This window comes from Hemitrygon akajei, chromosome 4 (assembly GCF_048418815.1).
Source record: "Hemitrygon akajei chromosome 4, sHemAka1.3, whole genome shotgun sequence".
Classification (NCBI taxonomy): domain Eukaryota; kingdom Metazoa; phylum Chordata; class Chondrichthyes; order Myliobatiformes; family Dasyatidae; genus Hemitrygon; species Hemitrygon akajei.
The window spans coordinates 83,072,389-83,085,820 of NC_133127.1; the positions used below are offsets into that span (position 1 = coordinate 83,072,389).

Below are 13,432 nucleotides of genomic sequence, written 5' to 3' on the forward strand. Positions count from 1 at the left end.
AATCAAACGCGCGCCAAGTCAGCGCGGCATCAGGTGCGAACGGTCTGATCGCATTTCTCCTCCCATCTGGACACCCCGACAAGCCAACCACTTGTAAAGTCCAGAGGCGGCTCCTCTACCTGTACATGAGGGCGGAGCAGGTCAGTCAGTCAGTCAGTCTCTGTCTCTCCGGGTCTTGGCTGCATTACCTGGAGCAAGCGCTACGAGAGGGAGCGGTTTATTTTCCAGATGCTCCCAACAGCTGCGTGCGGATCGGCAGCGCAGAGGCGGCAGCTCCCCCGGACTCGTAACCAGCTGCGGTCAGAACCTATGGGCGCCGCGGAACCACGAGCAGGTGCGGGTAGCCGCTGGCCGGTGCTGTGCGCTCTCTACGTGTGTTTCCTGGCTGCCCTGGCCGCCGAGGGACAGGCGGAGCCCACTCCGATCGACGGACCGACCCCCGACACGGTGCTGATCGCCAACAACCTGGTGAGAGTGCCCTTCGGCAGATCCGTGCACATCGACCCGGTCAGCGACCTGGTGATCCAAGTGCGTCCGGGAGACAGGTGCCTGGTCACGGTGCTGGAGAACGACCCCTTGTCTCAGAGACCCGGCAAGTTGTCTCCTAAAAAATTCCCCTGCGAATTTGGGCCGGAAGATGTCAAGTATACCCACTTCGGCTCCAGAAGTCCGAGCAGAGACCAGGTGAGGCTGCAGCTCCGCTACGACACGCAGACGGAGACCATCATCCTCCCCTTCCTGATAGAGGTGCAGGTGGTGTTCCAGCAACTGCAGGTGCTCACCCGCAACATCCCGCTGGTCGTGGAGAGACCGAACGGCGTAAGCAACCCCATCGATAGCAAGGTGCTGGGCTTTACCTTCGACGGCGACTTGGCGACCTGCCGGATCACGGCGCTGCTGGGGACGGCCGGGCTGCCCCGTTACGGCAGGCTGTTGAACTTCACCGGCAGCGGGCAGATGGTGGAATGCGACGCCTTCGTGAATGGGGGCGTCCGCTACCAGCACACGGCCAGCACCCGCTCCCCCAACAGGGACTACATCCCCATGCTCGTGGAGCTGCTGGACGTCCACGGGACTCCGGAAAGACGGGAGTATTTCCAGATGATGGTCAGGATCCGCCATGGCGCCGAGAACACGCCGCCGAAACCCAGTTTCCTGGCCATGATGATGATGGAGGTGGACCAGTTTGTGTTGACGGCCATCACCAGTGACATGTTAGCGGCTGAAGACCTGGAGACCGACCCCGACCAGCTGATTTTCAACATCACTTCACCCCTCGGTCCCAGGGAGGGACATCTGATCAGCACTGACGACCAGAGACTGCCCATCACCTCCTTCTACCAGAGGGACGTCAGGGAGCTGAAGATCGCCTACAAGCCGCCGACGGCAGACTCGGACACGGAGCGGATCTTCCAGCTGGAGTTACAGGTAGTAGACGCGGAAGGCGCTGCCTCGGAGACCTTCACCTTCATGATCGTGGTGAAGCCCATGAACACGCTGGCGCCAGTGGCCACCAGGAACACGGGGCAGCTGCTGTTCGAGGGTCAGTCGCGGCCGCTGTCCAGCACACAGAACCTGCGCATCAGCGACGAGGACGACCTGCAGCGGGTACGGATCGGCGTGGTGCACGGCCTCAGGCACGGGCAGCTCAGCGTGCTGGGTGAGCCCCGGACCTGGTTCACCCCGGCTGAGCTCGACGCCGGCCTCGTGGTCTACCAGCACGACGGCAGCGACACCCACAGCGACAACATCATCTTCCGCATGAGCGATGGCCGTCACCGCGTGGAGTTCCTCTTCCCCATCAGCATCGCGCCCACCGACGACCAGCCCCCGGTGCTAAACGTCAACACCGGTCTGGTGCTACTGGAGCACCACGTGCACCAGATCTCGCCCTTCGTCCTGAGCGCCAGTGACATCGACTCTGAGGGTTCGACCATCCGCTTCCTACTGGAGCCTCCCTATTCCCCACTGGGGGTCCTGCTTCTGAGGCAAGCCGACCGGCCAGAAGATACCAACGGCTGGCGGTTCGTGGATGACCAACAGCTTTACGAGAAGAAGGTGACCCAGTGGACCCAGCAGGACATCTTGGACGGCAAGCTGTACTACCGGTACATCGGTCCACACAGTACCGGCACCGTGATGGACTCCCTAACCTTCCGTGTGCAGGATGACAATGACCCGCCCAACCAGTCCGGGGAGCACGCACTGATTGTCAAGGTGCAGTCGCTGGATGATCTGCCCCCCGAGCTCTTCCCGGGCACCAGCCTCCAGATGGTGGTCAGGGAGTACGAGCCCAGCCTGCTCCGCAAGAAGTCCCTACGCTACACCGACCTCGACTCGGACGACCGGCTCCTCAGATACACCGTCCTCTCCCCACCCACCGACACGGACGAGAACCACCCGGTGAGGGCTGGGGACCTGGTGCTGACCGAGAACCTGGAGGAGGTCGTCGGCGAGTTCACCCAGGCTCAAGTGAACCACCACAAGGTCTCGTACCGGCCCCCGGATCAGGAGCTGGGCATCACTCCCAGGGTGGTGCAGTTCGTCTACTCGGTGCAGGACCCAGCGGGCAACAGTGCCACAGGCACATTCACCATCCTCCTGCAGCCGGTGGACAACAAGCCCCCGCAGATCACTAACACCGGCTTCACTGTCACCGAGGGCGGGGAGTTTGCATTGACCGATGCCCAGCTGGACGCCAGGGACCCGGACACCGATGAAGACAGGCTTACCTTCATCCTGACTCAGACCCCGGAGCACGGCCGCCTTCGGTATGCGGGAGTCGACGTTTCCGTGGGAGAGTCGTTCGCCTTGGAAGATATTAGGAGCGGACAGATTGTGTACAGGCACAGCGGTGCCGAATCCACCACAGACTCCTTTAAACTCAGCGTTGGCAACGGGGTACATGAAGTGCCAGTGACCGTCAGAGTCACAGTGCGGCCCGTGGATGACGAGAAGCCAACTATTACTCTTCTTGAAGGGCAAGTTGGGTTCCAGATCGATGTCCTCGAAAACGGGGCTGCCGAAATTACCACCAATGTCATTCAGGGCACTGACGAAGATACCGACGACTTAATGCTGACATTCATTGTGGAGAATCCCCCGAATCTTGGGCAGATATTAGTAAACGGGTTGCCTGCGGAGAGGTTTACCCAGGAGGACATAATCAATGGGGCTGTGGTCTACGCTCATACCAGCGGTGAAATTGGTACTCAGAGGAAACGGGATTCTTTCAACTTGACTGTGTCTGACATGTCGGATGAATGGGTTGCTGGTGGAAATAAAGTACAAGGCGTCAGAGTTCAAGTTACCATCTTACCTGTAGACAGTGTGGCACCCGAAGTCACTGTTGGTGAGCAATATACAGTGGTGGAAGGTGGAAAGAATGTACTTACAATGGCAAATTTAAATGCTAAAGATGTGGACACTCCCAGTGATGATATCCTGTGCACCATAATTGTTCAATCAACATTGGGTTACGTTGAAAACATTTCCCCAGCACCAGGGTCTGAGAAGTCAAGGAGTGGCATGCCCATTACTGCTTTCACAATTAAAGATATTCGAGATGGTCACATCTACTATGTGCAAAGTATTCACAAGGGCATTGAAAAGGTTGAGGACAGGTTTGCCTTTCACTGCTCTGATGGCATTAACTTCTCTCAGCTCCAGTTCTTTCCAATTGTCATCATTCCAACAAATGATGAAAAGCCCGAGATTTTTGTCCGTGAGTTTGTTGTGATGGAAGGGATGAGTCTTGTTGTTGACACCCCAATCTTGAATGCAGCTGATGCAGATAACCCTTCTACCAAACTTTACTTTATCATCACCAAACCACCAAAGCATGGTCAGTTTGTTCAGCAGTTAGCACATGGTACTGTGCCAATCAAAAACTTCACTCTGGAGGACATCTCAATCGGTTCTTCTGTTATCTATGAACACGACGATTCCGAAACCGAAGAAGACAGCTTTGATATCAGACTTACAGACGGCAAATATCATGCAGATAAGACAGTCCCCATCATGATAATCCCTGTTGATGACGAGACTCCACGAATGACTATAAATGATGGCCTGGAGGTTGAAATAGGTGAAACAAAAATCATAACCAACAAAGTCCTAAAAGCAACAGACCTGGATTCTGAGGACAAAACATTGACTTATATAATTGGCTACAGCCAAAGCCAAGGCTTATTGCAACGTTTGATGAGAGATGGAGGCGTGGATCAGAACCTAACAGTTGGTATGAATTTTACCCAGGATGAAGTTGATAAAGGATTGATTCAGTATGTTCACACTGGCCAAGAAGGTGTGCGTGATCTCATTAAGTTTGATGTAACAGATGGCGTCAACCCACTGATTGACCGTTACTTTTACATTAGCATTGGCAGCATTGATGCAGTGTTCCCAGAAGTAATTAACAAAGGTGTCACACTGAAGGAAGGTGGAAAAGTTACACTGACTACTGACTTACTGAGCACCACTGACATTAACAGCCCTGATGAACATTTAAGGTTTAGTATCACTCGTGCCCCAAGACGTGGGCATCTAGAAAAAACTGATAGTCCTGGTCTCCCAATCACCTCTTTCACTCAACTCGAGTTAGCAGGAAACAAAATCTATTACATCCATACATCGGACGACGAAGTGAAAATGGACAGTTTTGAGTTTGAGGTCAGTGATGGTTACAATCCGGTCTTTCGTACATTCCGAGTTTCAATAATGGATGTGGACAATAAGAAACCGATGCTCACAGTTAATGATTTGATAGTGAGTGAAGGGGAAATGAAGCTGATCACTCCATTTGAACTCAACGTGGAGGACCGTGACACTCCGGACTATTTGCTGCGTTTTACTGTTACCCAGGTTCCAGTTCATGGTCAACTGTTATTTAACAGCAGCCAGCTAGTCTCAAGCTTCACTAAACAGGACCTCAATGATAATCTTATTAGCTACAAACATGATGGCACAGAGACAAACGAAGATAGTTTCTCTTTCACAGTAACTGATGGCACACATCCTGAATACTACGTCTTCCCCGACACCTTGTTTGAAACTCGCAAGCCTCAGATGATGAAAATCCGAATAGCAGCTGTGGACAATGGTGTCCCGCAAATTGTAATCAACAAAGGGGCTTCAACACTTCGAATAATGCACACTGGCCACCTTGGATTTATGATCACCAGCAAGGTACTGAAGGCTGAGGACCGCGACAGTCCGCACAAACTCCTAACGTACAAGATCTGTGAAGGTCCAGAGCATGGCTATATTATTAATGCTGAGCTGGGAAATGACAGCATTTCTGCATTCAGTCAAGGTTGGTGGGAAATTTTTAACCTAATTTTTATCATAAAAATTGCTTTACAGTATTTATTTAATATCTATATCAAATGATAATAAATAGTGGCACAAAAATTAAAACTTAATCTGTGATTTATCTTTCATAATGTCTTCAGATATGTTAAACTTAGAAAAGACAGCAGCCTGAGCAAGCAGGATCTGTCCCAGACAATGACATATTTACATCGCTTATGTAAATGCATACCTGCCATATACATGACCCAGTGATTTGCTCCTCTTGTATGACTGGTGCTGAACTTCCTATTTCCTCTGGTAATTAAGCAGAAGTTGTGCTGAAGTGGTATAAAAGACACAATGGTATACATTTGACTATTTTTATGTATGCAGTCGATTTTTATGCATTACTTGTGTTTATTCTAAGTAGTTGAACAAAAATTAACAAGTGCTGATCAGTGAAGTGTAGTCAAAAGTTACCAGGTGCCTAAAAGAAGTTCCAAAAATTTAGTACAAAAGTTTGAGCTTTGAAAAGGTGTGTATAGCATTAATGACCCAAAGACAACATTTGATTGTGAAAATTATTTTAATTTCAGGATATTTTGCAGTTTAGAATGTGGTTTCATTATAATACTTTACCCTTCAGACAAATCTTTATAGAAAAACTGAACTAATTGTTACATTATGTGAAAATGGGATCATAGCATAATTCAGCAGTTGGAAGAGACAGTCTATGTGACAGTACTAGTTAAAGTTATTTGAAAAAGCTATTCAACTCTTTGAGGCATTACTGCAATGCACAATGTGCATTAATTAGCTGGATAGTTACTGATCTTGTATTGAAAGTTATTCTTTGAGCTTTTTAACATAAGCATCTGAGAGCAACCAGAAGAATGGATGATCATAAACTGACTAATTAATTATGCTATTTTTCGTGTAATGATTTAAGGTCACCATGCCAAAAGTCAAAGCTTGGAGAAACAGAAGCATGATTAATATGTACAGTATTATGCCATAGAAAAAAATCTATATAGGGTTCCTTTAGTTTAATGGTGTTAATATGTTTAACACCTGGCATTATTGTTTTGTAATGTGACTTTTGCATGTTAAAAATAATTAGTAACCTCAGTTTTATTTTATCATATTATAATTACGAACTTGTCCTGAGACATAATTAAGAACTACAGCATTCCAAATATTTTGATTGTGATTCTTCACATCTTGTATCCAATCTATAGCTGCTATCTTGGTCTGATAAAACTTTCTGTATCACTTTGTTATCTATAGTGAAAATCTCAGTGAACTGTTAGATTTTGAATATTTGGCCCCGTTGTGATGAGATAGGCACCGTTACTAAATGTCGTTCTGACCATTGATTCCCACTCAAACCACAGATTTCCCCTGCCCTACAGGTAAGTAGGTCTATGGGGACGTGCCACCTTTCTCTCTGTTCCATCACCCCAAATCAGACCATGGACAGAAGCACCTGTGGCGAACTAATGTATTTCAGTGTCTGGTTTGAGGATTTTGTTCAAAGGATCCTTCAATCTATTAAATTTCATATGAATTTGACTCAGACATATGCCATGAAATTAGTTGTTTTGCAGTAGCAATACAATGCAAGACACCAACTTACTATAAATTAGCAATTAAATAAATAGTACAAATGACAAATATCAACAAGGAACCCCTGGACCATTGAGAAATTTTATGCTGGAAGGAAGAAGCTGTTCCTAAAACAGTTTGAATATGTTTCTTCAGGCTCTAGCGCTAACAAGGTAAGAGCATATCCCACATGCTGAGGATCCTTAATGATAGATGCCACCTTCTTGAGGCATTGCCTCTTGAAGATGTTCTCAATGGTGGGAAGGGTCATGCCTGTGATGGAAACATCTACAAACTTCTGCAACCTCTTTCGATCCTGTGCATTGGAGGCTGCATACCAGTCAGAATGTTTTCTGCTGTTCATCTGTAGAAAGCTGCTGGAGCCTTTGGTAACGTACCGATCTTCTCTAGCTCTTAATGAGACAGAGCCACTGGTGTGCCTTCTTGATGGCTTCATCAATGTGCTGGGCTCAGGATAAAAATTCAACTTGTAGTTGCTCACCTTTTCCATGGCTGACCCCTCAATGGGACCCACGTGTGTTCTCCAGGTACTCCTTTCTAAAATCCATAATCAATTACTTGTCTTGTTGACTGAGTCTGCTCTGACCATAAGCAGTCATTTATATTAGCCCTACATTAATTCTATTTAATTAAAAAAATCCCCTCATTCCCACCTGCTCCTTCCAGATTCCACCATTAACCAACACTTTCTGGGCCTTTTAGCACATTGACCCATGCATCTTTGCAATGGGGATGGTGATTGAACATGTAGAGCGTACCTTTGTGATCACAGGAGAAAAGTGCAAGCTGCATACGGCAGCACTAGAAGTCAGGATTAAACCTGAGTCACAGGAGCTGCAAGGCAGAAGCTTGAGCAGCTGTATCAATGGCCTTGGAAGTCTCCTGTTCTGTGTGCTGGTTGTCAGAACTCACCAAGCCCTATCTTTTCCAGTTCTGTCCAATAATGATGAACTCAAAAGACCAATTTTTATGCATTGGACAGATCCACTGACCTTGCATGTTACACTGTTTATCTAGCCAGAGTAAACCACTTCTTCCATCAACTAAACCCTCGAAAGGTTGAGGCCACTAATTCTATCTTTCTCCTGATTGAAACCATCACTAAACCACACTGCAATCTCAACATGATAGTTTGTCAAGAGCTCAGCATCTGATGGCAAAACCTATCGATTGCAAAGAACATCTTTTAATTCCTTAATGACACTTAACGACATTTTACATCTGTTTTAGTTTATCTTCTGCTGAAATTCTGATCTGTGTTTTTGTCATATGCAGATTCGACTCTTCCGATACTCATTGCAATTGCCATTCAAAACCCTGAGTTTATCTGAAACAGCTCATTCCTCTCCTGCAACAGATCTTGCTCCCAAATATCCCTCTCTATGTCGGCCCTAATTCGTTCTCAATCACTCATAACTACACCAAGTAGATTGCAGTTGCTGTAATTTGGAACAGAAAAAGAGGAAAACAACTTGTTGGAGAAATTCACCAGGACAAGCAGTACATAGTCCTAATGAAAGGTTTTGAATTAGGTTGACAGTCCCTTTGCCTCCACAGATGTTGCTTGAACTGAAAAGATCTTCTGCCACTTTGATTTTTGTTTTAAATTTAATATTCTCACCAGCACATGTAAATATTTTCATTACTTTGCCTCTTTTGAATTCTGTTACACCTTTAGCCTCAGCTTTCCTCCCTTCTCACTCACATCCCCTGTTTCTCTTGTGAATTTCTGCAGTTTATGTCTGCTTATTGGTGGCCATGTTTCCATCTTATGACATAGAACTCTTTCCCTAAATTTGTATTTCTCTTTTTCTCTCTGCTCAGCATTATGAGCATCCCCACCCCATCTCCCAACACTTTACTGTTAAAGATTACTTAGAAAAACATTACTGTTAAAAAAAAATCAGTTGCGGTAGAATTGCAGTTGATATTTTACTGCATCAAAATATCATTCTACTGGCAGGATTTAGTGACAGGATTGATGTTGCACACAAAAACAACATATGGGCGTTGCATATCTTAAGTAAGAAGAGAAAATGCTAGAAATACAAACTGGTGCTGTGAGAAAGAAGGTCTTTAGAAATTCATGAACAGGCATAAAACTAAAACATGAATTTAGCTCATTTCTTCACAATTACTTTCTGACTTGTTACTTCTAATATTTCCCATCTACCACACTTCTGCAAAGAATGGTAATTTGCACCTCTTTTTTCAAGCGCTGATTTTAAGCATATATCAACTAGCTAACTTCTTTATTGGAACTTTAACTCACTTGGCTTTACTTCATATACAGTGGATTCTGGTAAATTGGGACACATTGGGACCAGTACATTTTGACCCAATTAAGCGGCTGCCCCCATTAGCCAAAGTTTCATGGAAATAGTTAAAAGGAAAAAAAGACAAACTGTTGTTTAACTGTGTAACAATTTATGTGTTTAACTGAAATACAGAATGAATTAGAGCACTATTAATACCCCTACTGTACTATAAAACTGTGTAGTGGTTCCTAACAGTTATTGATGGTGGAATTCATTCACCCTGTTCTGTGATTGACTGTAAGTGAACAAATCAGCGCAGACACACAGTGCAGAGAGAAAGACTACCTTCATACTATGCTTTGGGTGATTACATCCTCCAATTCTTCATTTTCATTGTAGCATTCAAGATGGTTGTGAGTACCTTAAAGTACTTTGTAATTGTTAACTTGTTGAAGTAGTGAAATTGTTTCATTTTCACTCCTGGCCATTTCTGACATCTCCAAGCCTGAATACTGGAAACAGCAGCAAGCAAAACAGTTCTGAATTGTCTTCCTGCTGATTTCTTGCTAACTATCAGTGACAAAAATGGCTACTTTTGAACACAAACACACACAACTGACGCTATTTAAAAGCTGATTGGTCTAAACATGGTATAGCGTTTAACGACATCGGTTAAAAACTGTTCAGCAACTGTCTCCTTCCCCAGTTAAGTGGAATGGGGTCCCAAATAACCTAAAAGAACCCCAGCTATTTTCTCAATTTAGCTTTTGTTCTTTAAGAGTTGTTCCAAATAAACAGCTGTCCTGATTAACCAATGGCCCTGTTAACCAGAATTCACCGTACTTGATGTGCGTTTAGAAGACAATGATTCACTTGATATTGCATCAACTTCAATGCCTGCCAATTCCATTTTAACAGCTGACATCGATGACATGAAGATCTCTTATGTTCTACGTGAAGGTGACAATGCCACAAGTGATATCTTCTATTTCTCAATTGAAGATGCTGGTAAGATTTCACCCGTTATGTGGATTAATACACTGGCTGGATTATCCAAGAGTTTTAATTCAGCCATTGCTGCTGGTGAATTGATGGAGCTAAATCTTATTACAGGTGTTATCTGTCACTTGTTGTTATGGTGTGAAAATCTTTAAGAATGGTTGAGTACATTGAAATTCTGGTTAATTACATCTGAAGTTTGCTAATCTTGCTTGGTGTACTTTTTCCACTTGCTTACATATACTGTAAACTTAAATAAGACCCATTTGTACACTCTCTTAATCTAGTTTGCCTGAAAACTTGGTCGTTATTGCTCTGATAATGATTAGTATCAAATAGATGAAGGTAGGATTTTTATAGTGAATGTAGGGCCCTGGGGAGTGTTGTACTATAAGTAAATTTGTGATTCCCTGAAAGTGGCTTCACAGGGTGGAGAAGATGCCTTTTGGCATGCTGCCCTTTTATCAGTCAGGGCAATAAGTATAGAAGTTAGAATGTTATGTTGCAGTTGTACAGGATGCTGCTCTGGCTGCGTTTTGAATATTGTGCTCAGTTTTGGTAACAGGAAGGATTTCATTAAGCTGGGAAGTGTGCAGAAGAGATTTAAAAGGATGTTGCTGGGACTCGAGGGACTGAGTTATGGAGAAGATGGAGCAGTTTGAGATTTCACTGGAACCTAGCAGAATGAGAGGTGATTTTATACAGGTGCATCAAATCATGAGGAGATTGGATAGGGTGGATGTGCAGAATCTTTTCCCAGTGTCAGTGAATCCAGAACCGCAGAGCATGGATTTAAGGGGAGGGGGAGAGAATTAGTAGGACCCGAGGGGCAACTTTTAACCCAGAGAGTGGTCAGTAAATGGTCAGTATATGCTATGTTTGCAAGAGAAAGTGTATGAGACAGGAGATTTACACTATTGAAAAGGTATTTGGATAGGTACATGGATAGGAACGGATTAGAGGGATATGAGTCAGATGTGAGAAAATAGGACTGGCTTAGATAGGAATCTTTATCAGCATGAGTCAGTTGGGCCGAAGGGCCTGTTCCCATGTAGTATGAATATGAGTCTTTGACTTTACAAGGCAATTACATTTAATTGTACCATTCCTCTCGGTATAGGACCCATTATGTAATTCAATCCAACTCACGGGGAATGTTTTAGTCATCCCTGTCCCTCGAGTTTTATCTTGCTTCTCAGAGCAAGTCAGTTATCCAGATCAGGCTGATTCTGTAGATTACGGTGATATATTATGAAGTTGTCGGTTCTTCCCTACGTCATGTATGATTGAGCCATAAACCCATTCTTTATTTGGCAACATGATTAGATTTCTTTTAAGATTGAATCACTAACAAGAAAACAAGTTTAGCATTTTTTTGATTTTCAGCATTATTAGTACTCGTAGCAACTTCCACCTGTATTCCCCTGATAACGAACCCACCGAGTAGAAGCAAGGAACAAGCAACGAAGATTTTTTTAAAAGGAAATGAGAGCCAATTTTACTTATAAAAAATATTAAGGGATCCTGTTTCATTTGTTAACAAATCCAACATCACCATCATAACAAATACAATCAATTGATTTACATGCTTTAGAAATAAGCTAATAATTATGTTACAAATGAGAGATTTTCCTTATCAAGGTTTAGCCCTGTTGGTTGTGCTCCTGCCTCTGAATTAGATGTTTATTGCTTTAATCTTAAACCCAAAACTTTGCACCAAGGAATTTATAGTTTTCTGCAAGCAACTGTCACCATTTGTCCTTGCCTATTAATTTTCACCAGTTTTTTTGTATGGAAGTTCCTGTTAGGTAGACTTTCTATTTCACATCTTTCATCTGGATTATATTTCTTGGACATAATTGACAACATTTTGTGGAATTTACTATGTACTGTTATTACGTTTCATTATGGTTCATTATACAATGGTGATACATTGAGTTTTGATAACACTGAAGGAAAATTAGCTGGTGATGTTGATATGGTGAGAGTCAGGGTGATCAATTACTGACTGCTGGCAGAAGATAGTGTTTCAATGATTCACAATTCAGTTTAGAACCAAGCAGGGCTTATTTGTAAGTCAAATGTAATTTTAATCATATGCAATTTAAGCTTTCATGCTAGGATTTCACTACTGGCAAAAGTGATTCTAGAAGCAAAAAAGAAATGCTCTATGATTGATCAGTTTGTCATCTTTTGCTGACGGGTCAACAGCAGGCAAGCAGAAGATCAATCTTTTGGAAATCCCTCCAGTTTATTTCATGGACACTTACTGACTAGAATCATTATAAGAATGTAGAACTACTTCAGCATTTTTAAAGACTGTAACATTGTTGGAATACTGTCGCTAATTTATTCTACTCTTTAACCATCTGACAGATTGCATTGTAAAATGGATCAGTTGCCGTCTGCTGTGGAGTAACCGAGCACAACTTTCCTTGAACTTAGAATCATTCAGACAGAAACTACTCTCACAATTCGGTTCTATTTTCCTGAAAGCTTAATTTATCATTATTGGAATCTTTATGTCTGCAATGAGGCTTTGGTGATTAATAATTATGACCTTTGAAATATTCCACACACCTCTGTAGGTCAGCATTAGCTAATCTCAGCTTCCAAAACAGTCTTCTTCAAAATTCAAATTGTCACATTGCCATATTTACTTGCTGGGGTAGGTTTGTAAACAATTCAGGATACACTCTGAATTCTCTTCAGTTGCTGACATTCTATAGAGCTCATATTCTTCTAACTTCTGGGGAATATGAGTCTGTTCTATAAATGTAGCAGTAACGTAACATAAAAAGGCAACACGAGTGAATCTGCAGATGCTGGAAATAAATAAACACAAAATGCTGGCAGAACTCAGCAGGCCAGACAGCATCTATGGGAGGAGGTAGTGACGATGTTTTGGGCCGAAACCCTTCATCAGGAGTGAAGTAACATGGGATGGTCGAGGGGGGATAAGAAGTGGGGGGAGGGATGAAGTAGAGAGCTGGGAAGTGATAGACTGGAGGGAAATGGGCTAGGGGGAAGGTGGAGAATTATGGGAAATAAAAGAGAAAGAAAGGTAGGGCTGGGGGGAGATTATAGTGAGGGGGGACAAGAAAGAGAAAGAGAACCAGACTAAAATTATAGATAGGGATGGGGTAAGGGGGTGGGGGCAGGGGTATCAACAGAGGTCTGTGAGTTGATGTTCATGCCGGCAGGTAGGAGGCTACCTAGGCGGGAGATAAGGTATTGCTCCATCGACCTGCGTGTGA

The 13,432-nt window shown here is 44.1% G+C and overlaps 1 protein-coding gene across 1 annotated transcript in view; it reads left to right on the forward strand.

The window, feature by feature from the left end:
• The first annotated feature begins 208 nt into the window (after window positions 1-208).
• Window positions 209-13,432, forward strand: part of frem3 (Fras1 related extracellular matrix 3) — a 133,128-nt gene continuing 119,904 nt past the window's right edge. Inside the window, exons 1-2 of the mRNA XM_073042970.1 lie at window positions 209-5,314; window positions 10,095-10,184. Of these exons, the coding sequence (XP_072899071.1) occupies window positions 229-5,314; window positions 10,095-10,184 (5,176 nt within the window). The 5' untranslated portion in view covers window positions 209-228. The remainder of the gene's footprint in view (window positions 5,315-10,094; window positions 10,185-13,432) is intronic.